Consider the following 14,544-nt stretch of genomic DNA (forward strand, 5'->3'; position numbering starts at 1 on the left):
TGTCTGTTGGATGTCTGAGTGTATGATACTGTAACTGTTGGATGTCTGAGTGTATGATACTGTGACTGTCTGTTGGATGCTTGAGTGTATGATATTATGACTGTCTGTTGGATGTCTGAATGTATGATACTGTCGTCTGTTTTCTGTGAGACTGCCTTGTTGCTTTTGCCTCTGATCACTAATGGCTTTGTCTACACTGAGCACCAGACTGACTGGTGTGAGGTGTGGTGACATTGACCCCCTTTCCCATACATTTAGCTATGCTGGTTCTTAAAAACCTGTTTCCCAAAGAAGAAAAGAGGCAAAGAAAAGGCAAGTGAACATGCTCTAACCCTGCTTCAGCTGACCATGACCATTGATGCCAAAGCACAGGCCTGTGTCTGGAGGGAAAGGTCTAAAGTACCCACCCTGGCCACATGCAAGCTGCTCCAGGAAAGCACACACATTTGCCTGCTATGAGGCAAGGGCAGGCGTGGCTACTGTTCTTAGGTCAAAAGCTTACACTGTCAAAACTGACCTTCTATACCACCTGATGCCTGGATGTCAGAGGCTTATAACAGACCTCAGAGTCCCAGTGTGGTCATGGTCATGACCCTACACTCTGCAGTGCGGCTGCTGTCAAGGACAAGGCTGTGGAGCTTGAACTTAGCCGTCCTTTCCAACACCACTCTCCTCTATTCTGTGCAATATGAATTTTATTTTAAGTAAAATAAATTTAAGTAAATTTATTACAAACACAGGATGATTTTTTTCTTTCTAGTAAATTTGCCTTCGCCTTACCCCTGTGAGAGCTTTTTATATAATTTGTGGTTGTTTAGATTCTTGAACATTTTTCTCTGCTAAGGCACTGTAGGACTTTTAAAACAGTCATTACAAGTCAACAATTCAAACCAAGGATGCTGACTCATCCTAGTAGCTGTCTGCTCTTCCAAGATCAAAATGGTAGAAAAACATAGTTTATCTCCTTAGACATGGAGCAGGGAAGGCATGGTTCAACGTAGAATCAGGCCACACTATGCTGAGCCTGACTTAGTCCATAGGATGACATTCTGTTGGATGCAAAGATGCTAATGATCTGTGTGTTTGGTCCAGTTCCTGAAATTCTCACCAGTGAATCCCCACAGTGTATGGGGTACACTTACAGGGACACCCACATATCTGTGCCATGGCTATGCTGAGCAGGGTACTGACTCCTCAGCTTGAAGTCCTGCAGCCAGTCACTTACTGTGGGATCATGTATCCTTTTATAGCTGCTGGACACAACTGTCATGCTAATCAGGGTGCTGGGGAACTCTACTCTTGAGTTAGCCATATCAAAGTTCTTTTGTCATGTGACCAGAGAGGACCAGGGTAGGGTGGGAATGGGGGAAGGGACTCTTAGCTGAGGAATCCCTTTAGGCTGAGGCAACCTAACTTTAAAAAGAAAAAAAAAAAATGAAGGGACTGATTGTTGGGAGAAAGCAGGCAAGAGTTGCAAATTCTCTATAAATCAACAAAATCTGACTAGAAAATGCAGTTAGCGGGCCTATGAGTTGCTGACAGGATGCTCTTCAGAACTTTGCTGAGCTGGGTGAGCAGAAGGGAGCAGGTCGCAGGCCCCTGGTGAAGGGCTTGGGTGCTGGGAGGCCCCAGGGAGTTGTGCTCAAGGTCACAGAAACTATGACTTGTGGAGAACCTTCTCTACATCAGGACCAGTGCTGCAACCCTAACAGACCCAGGAGAGTCACTCACCTCCAAGACATTTGCCTTTGCTGAAAGGAAACCATTAGTTTCTAATTCACCTACTCAGCCAGGCAGCTAATTTAGTGAGCTCATTACTCTCCATCCCATCTTCTCTGTTTCTGAGGAGATGTTGAAGAAAGGCCTAATTGACTTTTCCCTTGGTTCAGAAAAGTCTGAGGTCCCTAGGTCCATAGCTCACAAAAAAGGACGTTAAGATGCAAAGCCTGTGGTCATAGAGGCCCTGAGAGGCTGTCTCCCTGCCACTCCACACTGCCCTTGGCTGTGCCCTCTGCCCCAGGTCCTTTACACATGCTCTGCCTTTTAACCAATTGCTTTTTCTTTGCTCTTTCCAAAGATACTTTATTATAATGGGCAGGCAGGGGCCGAGAAAGTGTGGTCACATCCATTCTTCATTCCTGTCTCAGTTGACCGTGGAATCCCAAACCCTCATGACTAAGGTCTCACAGTCTTTGCATCTGGCATAGGATGTGGAAAGGCCACCTCACCTTGGGCAGGGCATACTTGGGCAGCTTCATCAGGACAAAGTCACTGCGGCGATAGGAAACATAGTACTTGGTTCGGTTTGTTGATGTCGCCTAGGGGAGAAACACAGCATCAAGTGACAGAACCTCCCATCAAACTCCACTCTCTGTTGGAAAGCAGACAGCTTGGCCATGGTGGCTCTTGCCAGATTCAGAGTCACCCAAGAGATGGTGCTGGACTCAGAGTAACCTAGGAGAAAGTGAGGCCCACCTCATGTTGTGTCTATCAGCATCTTCAGAAAAGATTAACAGAGCAGAGAAGACCTACCCTAAATTAGAACAGAAGCAAGGAGCAAGCTAGCTAGCACAGATGTCTCTCTCTGCATCCTAGCTGCCATGGGGCAAGCTGCTTGGCTTTGCCAGGCCCTCCTCACCAGGGTAGATGGCAATGTCCCAAACTGTGAGCAAAGTAACTCTCCCTCCCAGTTGTTTCTGTCAAGTTCTCTGTCATGGTCACAGTGTCCTGTTCTGCCTGAAATTTCAGGCTCCTTGTTCAAAGCCCCCTGTAGAGTGCCCCAACTCTAGGGACCTCCCACATCCTTCCAGTAACTAGAACCTGCCTCTCACCCCATCTCTCAGCATTCTGTCTCCTGGTAGCCCAGACATGGGACACAGTGGAGAAAGTTCCATTTCCCAAAATGCTCTCAAGAGAGCCTCTAAGTGGAGGAATAGACAGGCAGAAAATAAATATGTCTCTAAAAGTGGCCATGGCATGGGAACCAAAATAAGTCCCATTCCCCAGGGTCCATCTACATGGCCAGCACCACCCTTGGCACTCTACCGGAGCAGTCCCTCTGACTGCAAAGCAAACAGCCCCATGAGTTTGACTATTTGCACCAAACAGATGAGGAAATGGGGGCCCAGAGATCACACAGTTTGTCTCCTGCATTGAAGAGGAGGCTGGAGAGAGGCCTTTGCTCCCTTGGGTGGTCAAGGCTGAGATCTTGAGAGATGGAAAGGACTTAATGGTGGTGGCTTCTCAGAGATAGCTCCCTATTCTCAGTGTGTGCACATGGGTAGGTGTGGAGCCTCGTGGATCTCCATGAGGTGGGTCTCTGTGTGTGTGCATGCATGTACGTCTGTCTGTATGTGCATTGTGTATGTGAATGTGTGTAAATATCTGTGGATGAGAGTACCTGTGTGAGTGTGGTGTATTTGTGTTTGTGAGCATGTATGTGTACAAATGTATTGTATAAGCATGTGTTTGTGTGTGAACATATGTAAGTGCACTGTGTGTGTGTGTGTGTGTGTGTGTGCGTGCGCGTGTGTGTGTGTGCCCATAAGATGGACTTATGGGGTTTCCATGTGGGCATATGTGGGTGTGAGCATGAGTCAGGTGTGAATCCCAATATATGCAGGTTTCTCTGTGTTTGTCTGTCTGGTGTGGAGCTGGTTCACAGGCACACTACTTCAAATTCCAGCTCTGAGAAAGGATCAGGGCCTCCTGAGGGTACAGCTTTCTGAGCTGTTTCTCTGGAAATGGGATGGTAGAGCCCCATGGAGCACCGCCAGAGGACTGTCCTTCCACTATTGCAAAGATAACAAGGCTCCACTAGATGACACATCTGTGAAGGAAGGGACTGTTTGGTCTGGAGATGTCTAGGCCTCAAGGCTATGACTTGAATATGCAGAGGTTCTGGGAACTTGGAGAAAGGGCCCCTGTGGTGGGAAGGCCTGGTACCCTTCCCCCACCCCAGCAGCAGCAGCTATTCCAGAGACAGAAGACCTCTAACAAGTGAAGGATGCTGTGCCTGACACAGTGTTCCAAAGAAGCTGATGGGCCCATTGCCAAAGCTGGTCTGGTAGATGAGCTCAGGGTCAGAGCAGAGCCAGGCAGGCTTCACCTGCTCTCATTCCCTGGGGAAGCCACTTGTGCTCCTTGGTGGAGGTTTAGTGCTCAAGGGCATGGCCACCCTGATTGTGAAGGCAGCAGGACCTTCTATGAAATATGGTGGCTTGGGTTACTCTCTGGCAACAGAAACCATTTCAGAGCAGAAATGGGAACCAGTAGCTACCAAAAAGAGATAGTTACAGGGACCCACAGGTACATAGGGGCATAGGACTTGGTGGGCGTGGCCAATGATACAGTGATGTCGATGGGGCCCAGGGCTTCCTGCTAAGTTGAGAGAGGGGCCAGCACTATTGTGATAGATATTGTTCCTTAAGAAGGAATGCCATGGAGACTGGGCAGGGAAGAAGGACAGGAACCCGAAGGACCCTCTGGTGACAGGACACTGGGCTTCTCTTTGGAATTCTCTTGCAGAAGGCTCTGAGCTCATCTCCCAAAGTTCTACGGGGGAGATCGGGGATCAGCAGTGGGACCCAAGGAAATGGCCTGACTCTGTAGATGAACTTGGAGATGGTGATGGTCAGTTATCAACTTGCTAGAATTTAGAATCACCATGGAAACCAGTCCCTGGGCTTGCCTGTGAAAGATTATCTTCCCTGCTCTGTACAGAAGGCTAGCAAATCTAGCAGGGGCCAGGCTTCCCACTCTAGAAATGACCAAGAAGTTTCCCATTGGTGCTCACTAGCATTTCCCAATTGGCCTTCGATAGATACTGGGGCCACCGCAGCAGTGTCCTGGTCCCAGGGGTTCAATAACCAGAACATCCAGGATAAGACCCAAATCACGAAAGGAACCATGTGAAGTGTATATACTTGGATTTGTGGGTCCCAGATGGTGGGTAGGTACATGGTGGGCAGAGAAAATCAGGAACAGCCTTGAGACAAGGTTCTGGTGCCTGGACACCTCTGTAGATGTTCCAGCCACCAAAAAGATGCAGAGACTCTAAGCCCTGCTAAGTGGCATTTGGAAGTGAAGCACTGCCTATTGACTCTTCTGATGGCAAGGGGTCATGCACTGTCCCCTCCCAGGACCTGGAACACTCACCTTCAAAAAGATATACTCATCCTGCACGGTCAGGGACCCACGGTCAATGGGGCCGGAGAAGGGTGCTGTGTGTGGCTGGGCTGAGCAGTTGTGGATCAGACATGTGTAGTACCGATAGCCTGCAGGGGACAGAGCAGCCGGGAGATAGAGACTGCTGAGACATAGGAGCGTCGAGGACTTCTGGGCTCCCATCATTTGGTAATACCAGCATCTTAGCTTGGTCTGGAGTTCCATTTTTTTAAAGAGCCTCACCCACCACGATGCCAGCCCAGTGGAGACAGGCACCGTTCAGGATTTCTTTAGCTCCTGGGGAGAAATTGCTGGTGTGTTGGAGAACCATTATCCAAAGGACGGGACAACCAGACTGCTCAGGAACCTCCCTAGGCCCCACCCAGCCCGAGTCACACCCTCTCACAGGCCTGGACACCTTTCTGGGCAGGAGTAGTGTCTTCAGACACACTTTCCCTCTAACTCACAGCCCAAACTCCCATCTTTTCAGCTCCAATACATCAACTTGAACTTGGGTTCTGCTGGGAAGCTGCTGTCTCCGACCCGAAAGGTGTTTCCAGGGCTGGTGGGAACAGCCAGACTGCAGACATTCCACTCACTCAAGCCTGGAATCAGTCATTCACTGCCTCAGTTATTCACTCACTCACTCACTCACTCACTCACTCACTCACTCACTCACTCACTCACTCATTCATTTGCTCACCCATTCACCCACTCATTCAATTATCTACCCATTCATCTATCCACCAGCTCATATGCTCACTCACTCACTCACTCATTCACTCACTCACTAATCCATTCATTCATTTATTCACTCAGTTGCTCATTCACTTACAAATTCACTCATTCACTAACTCATCCGCTCACTCATTCATTAATTCATCCACTCACTCAATTCTCCACCCACTCATTTATCCACCTGCTCATACGCTCACGCACTCATTCATTCATTAACTCATTCACTCATGCACTCACTCATTAGCTTACTTGCTCACGCATGCATTTACTTATTACTCATTCATTAACCCACTCTCACTCATTTACTTGTAATTCATTCATTCTTTTATTCATTCACCCACTCTCACTCATTCATTTATTTGTTTGTTCATTCATTCTGGGGGAATATTAGCAGCATGGCTACTTTAACCAGTGCTGTCGGCCACCTCAGACAAAGATGGACTGAGTGTGTAGAGCTGGCTGGGCTTTACCAGACGGAGGGAGGAAGGGATAAGAGTGGTGTCATTGAGTTTGTGTTGTCATTTTGCTCTCTTCTGTTTTCTTTCCCTGGTTTCCTGTTTGTCTCTGTCTCCTTGTGTGGTTTATTTCCATATAAATAAAAAAAAAGAAAAAAAAAACCCTCCCATTCCTGCACGATTCATAAGGAAACTTTCCAAGGAAGGCCCTGAGCGGTGAGTGACTGTCATGGAGGACTGGCTCTTGGGAGCAGTGAGCATTGCTGCCGTGGAGAGAGGCAGATAGATAATGAGGCTGCTCTGGTATGGTGAGGGCAGTGAGCATCACTCTGTCACACAGTAGGATGCTTGCACAAGGATGTACTCAGGAGTCCTTCTGCTGGGAGACTGAGAACCAGTCAGCGCGCAACTTCAAGAAGCTCTCAGGCCAGGGGAGTGCACAGAAAGCTGGGTGCTAGGGTGCTGTGGAGTCCCAAGAGTGGCTGGCTGAGGTTGCCTGGGGGTGATGGGGAAAAGCCCACAATAGATAAACTGGGGCAGGCAGTCCCAGCCAGGTAACAGGAGTGTGGCGATCTTGGAACAGTATCCTCTGGAGGATAACAGGGACAATAGATTTGGAGATGAGACCTCAGGACTTTGAGCGATCTGCTGCCGAGCTCTGCAGACTTTTCCAGCAGGGCTCTAGGCTGGGGACTGGTGAATTGGGCTGTGAGCTCTTCAGGAGCTGGACAGGGTCCCACTCATGAGCCAAGTCGGCCCAGGGGCTCTTGATGCAGAGTTTAGCCTGCTGCACACAAACTCTGCTTCCTCCAAACTGGAGACTACGTGAACAGCCCCGATCCAGGACTCAGCCTATCTCTTCTCCTAGGGCGTGGCATGTCCTGAGTCTTAGCCAGCCATGCTGTCACATGGAGCCTGCCGGGTGTCACCTCTGTACATCCCTGCATGGGATGTGTGTCCTACGACTTGGCAACTGGATGTCCCCATCTCTGAGCTTTGCTCCCAGCTTACCCAAACAGCAGCTGTGGTAACATTTGGCCCCACCCTTTGAGGTATGGAGCCCTGGCTGAGAACTTGGAGATGTCACATGTTATCACCTGGCAGCAGCTGCCTACACAGAAAACTAACATGTGTGTGGATCCATTGTTGGTCCAAGCATCAACCCACATAAGAAGGACTAAATTTTCCTGCCCAGGAGCCCCAGGTCTCCACCTGGCTGGTGCGTATGGACTTCAAGGGACTGCCAGGAAAATGACCTCGGCCACCTTCTCGATATGAGACTTGCCCAGTGTGAAGGTTTGGAAGTTACTGGCTGGCATGACACAGCTCTGCCTGTGGAAGGGGAGCCACCGAGACCTAGAGCCATCTCAGCTCTCAGCCAGGCTGGGTGGGGCCCTGCAGTAGGAAAGACTCAGTGCTCAGGAGCCGGAACAAATTGCCCTTTTAATAGAATCCCCACAGAGCAGGCCTCCTCCACTTCAATTCATCCCCAGCGGGGAGACAAGTGTGCTTCGGAATTTCGGCACATCAGAACACAGGGAGGTCAGTGCACAGGACTGACCACGGAGGATACAGCAGTGAACAAGAGCCCAGCTGAGCGGCACCACTGGGCAAGGAAGCTCAGGGGTACCTGTGACTGTGACCCACTTACCTCCACTGAGGTCCTGAGCTTCCATGTGGACCAAGTTGGGGTCATCATCCACTCCAGACACAGCCCTGGAAAGGAAGAGGTTGAAAATAGTATCAGCGAATGGGTAGCTAAAACCTCCCTCTGGGCTTCCACTGACCACGGTATCTCTGGCTCTGGGGCTACTCTTGTTTTCGGAGTCCAGAAGCTACAGTCCTCCCCACTAGACCTTCAGGGTCCAAACAGGAGCCTTGATGAAGCTGGATAAATCTGCCTCAAGCTTGGGGGAGCTCTCACTCACTTGCTTATACCATTGTCTATGTGATTCACTTCTTCCTCGGGGTCTCACACCCTATCTGAGACACAGGCTGGGACTGCTGGCCCAAGTCCCCACAGAGAGACAATCAGAGGTGCCTAGAGATACCCCTATGGTCATCCGCCCCTGACAGGCTCCCTGGGAGTCCAACTAGGATCTGAATCTGAGAGGCTGCCTTCTCCTTCACCAGGCCGATGACTGGTCAAGTTGCCCATCACAGGATGCGGGGAGGGAAATCCCTTCCAGGTTTGTCCCCAGCCTGTGTGTTGGCAGAGGCTCTGACAGAGCACTTTCTTCTGTATCACCCTTATAAACCTATACCAGAGTCCCCTAAGCCATGGCCAAGGGTATGTGACTTGCCCAAGGACACAGGTGCTGTCCAGGGTGGCCCGCAGCTCTCGCCAGGTCTGTTTGACCCAGAATTCATACTCCTCTCAGAGCTCCCCTGCTGGGGAGGTCTGTGTCCCGGGACCCTATTGGAGGCCTGTGCTATGCCTCCAGAAGGCAGACACAGGATATCCTGAGAAGTACTTCGGCATCTCCAGGAGCCAATGGGACCCACTCTGCCAGCACCATCCCAAGCTCTGGTGATAGAGAGCAGCAAGACATGGGCTGAGACATAAGGAGTCAGGAAACTCAGGCTGGGACCTTTTGCACCCCCCCTTCCAGACTCCCAGATGTGCTAATTTATATAGGAGAGACAGGGAAAAGAGCTGGAGAGTGAAGGGAAGGGGAATGGGGAAAGGGAGGGAGAGGGAATGGGAGAGAGAAAGAGGAGGAGAAAGAGGAAATGGAGAGAGGGAGAGGGAGGAGAAGAGGGAGGGGAGGGGAGGGAGAGGGAGAGGGAGAGGGAGAGGGAGAGGGAGAGGGAGAGGGAGAGAGAATATGCACATGGGCAGGACGCTTCCTTCTTGGTGCAGAGGCCATAGGGACACTGGTAGGTCCTGGGAGCAGGGGCATTCCAGGTGCTCTGGAGGCCTTTTAAAGGCTCATCCACCTGCTTGCTCATTCATTCATTCATTCATTCATTCATTCATTCATCTGCACCTCATTCATTCATTCATTCACCCATTCATTTGCTCACTAACAAGGTATCAGCCAGTGTCTGCTTTTGTGGTTTTACTCTGAGGCTGCTGGTCACCGAGGAGAGGTGACAATCCAGAATAAGCGCCTTGCTTCACACCCCTCAGGATCTCCTTAATGAGCCAGTGTGTTGTGTAGCTTCAACACTGCTAATGAGCCAGGCCTGAGATAGAGCAGAGGTCCTGGTGCTCTCCGCTACAGATCCAAGGACAAAGCTGTCAAAACAGCATTATCTATTGCTCACAACAGGGGCCGTCCCTTGTCTGTCACCACATTCCAGAGAGGATCCAACCAGCTGTGCTGCCAAGCGTCCTGTGACTCTCCCACATAACAGGCACAGCCCCAAGCCACAGGAGAAGCATGTGGGCAGAGCCAGTCTGATTTGTCCAAGATAATGGCAGCTTGAATGTGAATTCTTTCTTCCCCATTTCCCAGGGTTGGCTTCTCTCTAGCTAGAGAGTATCCATGAGCCAGTCTGGGACAGGTGACAATGCTACAGTCTCCCTTAGGGCTTCATGTCTGTGGAACTGGAGAAATCACACTTCCTGAGCTCACCCCCCAGTTTCTGACCTTAGCCTCGACTTCTAAGGAGTGACTCAAGGGGCGGTTTCTGCTTCCCACAGAGGACATCAGGGTTGGGCCTGTGACTGACAGCAGCCATCCGGTTTTAGGACGTGTACTCCAGTGGGTTGCTACAGAGGGAAAATCATCACTTCCTCCCAGGAGCAGAGGGCACAGATGTCAGGAGCCAGTGTTCAAAACCAAAACGGGAACCGGATCCTTGCAAGCACAGCCTGAGTTACAAGGAGGTGGGATGCAAAGGGGGTGTTTGTACTGTGCATCCTCACTGGAGACAGGACAGTAGCTTGCCTGGGAGGCGATACAAAGTTTTATGTCCATTTACGCTAAGACAGAAAGGACATGAAAATACATGTATGTGCGTACATGTGTGTGCATGTGTGTGCATGTGTGTGCATGTGTGTGTGTGTGTGTGTGTGTGTATGTGTGTGTGCATGTGTGTGCATGCAGCAGAAAGCCTGTGAAGGTAGAACATGTCTGGAAAGGGAATCGTGCTCACAGCCAGGTACAGTGTGGGCACTGAGCCAGCTGCTCTGGTTTCCTGCCCCCCTTTTACTGCCTGGGGCCCTAGGCAGATGCGTGTCCTCCATGGTCTTGTTCAAACAGTTGGCCTGTGCTCCCTGGGCCTCAGAGCTGCCTGACTAGGGTGGTGGGGCTGGAATGATGCTCAAGTCCCTGAGGGGCTCCCAGAAGGTCATACAAATGGGGGGCCAGCACCCCCTGGCCTTTGTCTGGGACCTGAGGCCCATTCCACCTTCATTTACCCTCTTGCCTGCTTTATTCCTCAGAGGCTGCTGGGTCTTTGGTTCCTAGCAGGACTGAACACTGTCATATTGTGGGACAAAGGAGTGAAACCCAGGGCACTGGTGGGGCAGGAAAGTAGGCCTAAGCAGGCAGGGCCTGGGCATTCCTGGAGCAAGGGAAGCTGCACACAGGGCACCTCTCAGGAGAAGGTGGGAGCTGAGTTGACAGGGAGTTGGGAGGAGGGCAGCCAGGAGCATTGAGCTACTCTGAGCTGTACTGTGACAGAGTCCCTGTGTTTCCCAGTAGACAGGGAGATACAGAGGACAAGGTGGGGCCTGAACAACACAAAGCCTGGCCGTGAGGGAATAAGGCCTGAGGGATGCTGAGCCCTGGACGCTTCCAGAAGCACACAGAGGGTCCTAGTGATCCCCTAGAGAGAGGAAGGGAGTAAAGACTCCAGTGGAAAAGACTCTCACCAGAACACGTGGTCCTTGGTCACCCGTTCCTGCAGAAGTGTCCACTTCTTTCCCAGGTCCGACGACACATAGAGCTGCAGGGAAGACAAAAGAGAGATAGAGCTTTGGCAAGGAGGTCCGAGGGACAGTGATCTGCTACAGGGCTCCCCCCAAGGGAAGTCCCTCTTGTCCCACAGGCACACTGGAGCTGCAGGCTAACCACCAAGGGCTGAAGCCAAAGATAGGGCTCCGTCGCATGGAAGTCTTCCCACCCAGGCAGCCTGGCAAGTGAATTCTTGGGGACGGACAATCAACCAAATCCGGAGAGTCACCAGGGGTGGGGTCCCTCTCCTGATCCAGCCTGGGGTGGCACAGGCAGTCTGACAGATTCACATGAGACCATGTCTCTTCTTTCCCTCCTCCAGTCCTTCTCAGGACTTCCCTCTGTGGGACACTTCTGCACAGGACTCTGGTGGCCTCACTGGACAGGGAGTGTTGCTCTTGTCCTCAGCTGCAGGCTGCTGAAGAAGAGGCTAGTGGTTGAGGGTGACAGAGCCAGAGAGTAGCCAGTGTGGGATGTGGCTTCATATCTCAGGCAGGGCCAGGGACAAGTTTTGAGGAGAGTGGCCTTGGCTTCCTGCTGGGCACGCCCTCTGTCTGCTATGATGGGGATGGAGCAGTGGGAAGACCCCAATGGAGGCACACTGACTTCTCCCCACACACTCAGGATTTGTAGCTGGTCGGCCCCAGAGCCCAGCTATAGAGCAGGTAACCCAGGCATGCATTTGCTGCAGGACAGACACCGTGAATCCCAACACCCACCTCCCTCACCTCCTATGTCCCTGCTGTCCCTGCATGCTCGTGATTCTCATGCCAAGCTTCACATACTGAGATAGCAGGCATGGATGGATGAGTCTGTCATCACTGTCCCCAAGGCATCTTTCACCTGCATTACTTCATGGTTTTATAGGTGTCACCCCCAGTGCTGACTTACTATGACAGCCATGCCCTTTCTGTCTTTCCGGAGACATGCGGCCATTGGAGCCCCCTTTGGTCCCACAGAGTTCTACACACTGAAGTCTGTCTTCATCAGAGCTAGGTTCAGAGCCGTGTGACACTGTTACTTGCAGCTGACTTCAGAGGGTGCACAGGAAGGAAACCCCTGCCTATGCCCCTGCCTCTGCTCTCTGTGCCAGTATGGCATTTAGTATCCTCACCCACCAAACATCATCCTTGACAGTGACATTCTAAAGGGGAAGCCTGTGACTCCAGCAGGCATGGCTTCTGCCAGAGCCCTTCATCCACAGATGAGCAACTACGTGTGTGTGTTCTGGGTTCTTCTAAGCCTCAGTTTCCCATGTTAAAAGCTAGGACTCCACATTCCTCCCTTAAAGGGGCGTGGTGGGCTATCTCCATCACCACACAGGGTGCCAGGCATCTGGGTAATATATAGTGGAAGGGCCTCAGCTCGGAACAGTGTACTGGGAATTAGCCCTGGATGTGGAGGCCCCAGCTTCAGGCTCACTTCCTTCCACCCCATTTCCGTCTCTGTGTACCCTTGGCTGCCTGGGGCACTCATCTGCCTTGCTCACCTTCTGCACTAATACTGAATGAATCCTTGTCTACCAGGTACACCAGTGGGTTTTCTGAATGAATGAACACATTTGGCCGTGGGGCAAGGGCTAGCTAGAAAGGGCAGGAGAGTAGGTATTTCTGGCTTGGTGGGCTGAGTAGTCTCTAATGGAACACTCACCTCTGCTCTCTGAGCAGAAGCTGAGAGAGTTGAGAGTCCCAGCTAGACATATAAGCATGGCTGGGTACCAAAAACAGCCTAACAGGCGGATATTATGTGTGGACACCTTCTCTGGATCACATGATAAGAAATCATCATCTTCCATTTGTAAAAGAGCTTTCTTTAAACAAGGATGTTTCCCTTTTTTGTATAACTGCTAGACAGGTAAGGTACTCCTGTGCACTCTGAAGTCCCTGGACTTGTACCTGGCATAACCCAAGGCTCAATAACTATCAAGGTTCATGACTCAGCTTGGCTGTGATCTATGTCAAATGATGTCTCACTTGAAAGCCCATACAGAAACACACACTCAAACCTACAGAGACACACGCACTCATATACCTACAGACTCACACTCACGTGCATATATGACCACAGACACAACCATTAGAGGAATAACTTTTCTACTTTTACAAGATGAGGGAACTAAGGTTCAGAGAGGTAATACGTCACTCAGTACAACACAGCATTTGCACATAGCAGCAATTCTCATCTCATAGACCTAAGTTCACAGTACAATGTCAGTGGTAAAACAGTGTCCCCCAGAAGAATGGCTGGCCATCTCTGGCCCTATCTCTGGGTCATCTGGATGATGGGGGCAAGCCCTTTTCCATCTCATGAATAAGTTTATACATCTACAAATTAGTAGAGCATTGCTCATACCCACAGCCAGTCAAGAAGAAAAACATTTAAGGGCCTAGTGGCAACATTTCTGCATTAATGGGGGCATTACCACTGTTATCCCCACCAATGTGCTGGTGTTTATGATACCCATCCCAGAGCTTTATGGAGCCTTTTTAATTCATTCTCATGGGGGTGTGATTTTACTATCTATCATCAATTCTGCAGAAATAGAATACTTCTGCTTAATAAAAAGATAAACATAGAAAGTAAACAAGAACCAACATCGGAGGGATACCTGAATAGCTAAAATCTACATAGAGGTAGCCTGTGGCAGGGTAGAAGATCAGCTCCAGGGAGTGTATCAGGAGATTGGTGGAATGTACTTTAAGGCATTGCTTCCCCCAAGAAAGGGTAAGAAAGTGCAGCCAAGGCAAGGAGAAGGTAACATCATGGGAAAGTGCACCCAAGAAGTGCATATAAGTGACCCTCATATGGGACCAGATGGCCAGCAGCTTTGCTCTGAGCTCTGGTGGCATCACTATAGAAAGTCCTCAGCTTTCATTCTCCCTTGCCCAGAATGCCTTGTTGTCTTCATAGGTGGAACACTAATGCCTGCCATTGCACTGACTCTCTTGCAGCTAGACTATTGGGTCAGAGTAGGAATGTGTTCCCAGGGTTTGGAAAGCTAAATTGAGATGTACCCTTCTCTCCTTGGGATACATCCTAATGTCTCAGGGAGCATGCTTAACTCTGGAGTGCAGAGGGAACTATACATTCTGCTTTTTACATAGGTGCTGGGGATGTGAACTCAGGTTCTTATGCTTGTACAAAAAGCAATTGCAGACTGAGCCATTTCCCCAGTCCCAGAAGTGTTTCTTGACTGGAAGAGAGGGAAAGAGGGAAACAAAGCAAAACAAAGTGAATCTGACCTTATCTTAGAAATAATTGCCCCAGTCAAAAAGCAG

General features: G+C 50.3%; 1 protein-coding gene across 2 annotated transcripts in view; it reads right to left on the reverse strand.

The window, feature by feature from the left end:
* Sorcs2 (sortilin related VPS10 domain containing receptor 2) overlaps positions 1 to 14,544 on the reverse strand; it is a 369,891-nt gene that overhangs the window by 43,953 nt on the left and 311,394 nt on the right. For both annotated transcript variants that reach the window (XM_021210728.1, XM_029545261.1), the window contains exons 5-8: positions 11,185 to 11,258; positions 8,011 to 8,075; positions 5,158 to 5,276; positions 2,229 to 2,318 (exon numbers count right to left, since the gene is read on the reverse strand). In XM_021210728.1, the coding sequence (XP_021066387.1) occupies positions 2,229 to 2,318; positions 5,158 to 5,276; positions 8,011 to 8,075; positions 11,185 to 11,258 (348 nt within the window). The remainder of the gene's footprint in view (positions 1 to 2,228; positions 2,319 to 5,157; positions 5,277 to 8,010; positions 8,076 to 11,184; positions 11,259 to 14,544) is intronic.

This window comes from Mus pahari, chromosome 13, assembly GCF_900095145.1.
Source record: "Mus pahari chromosome 13, PAHARI_EIJ_v1.1, whole genome shotgun sequence".
Taxonomy (NCBI): domain Eukaryota; kingdom Metazoa; phylum Chordata; class Mammalia; order Rodentia; family Muridae; genus Mus; species Mus pahari.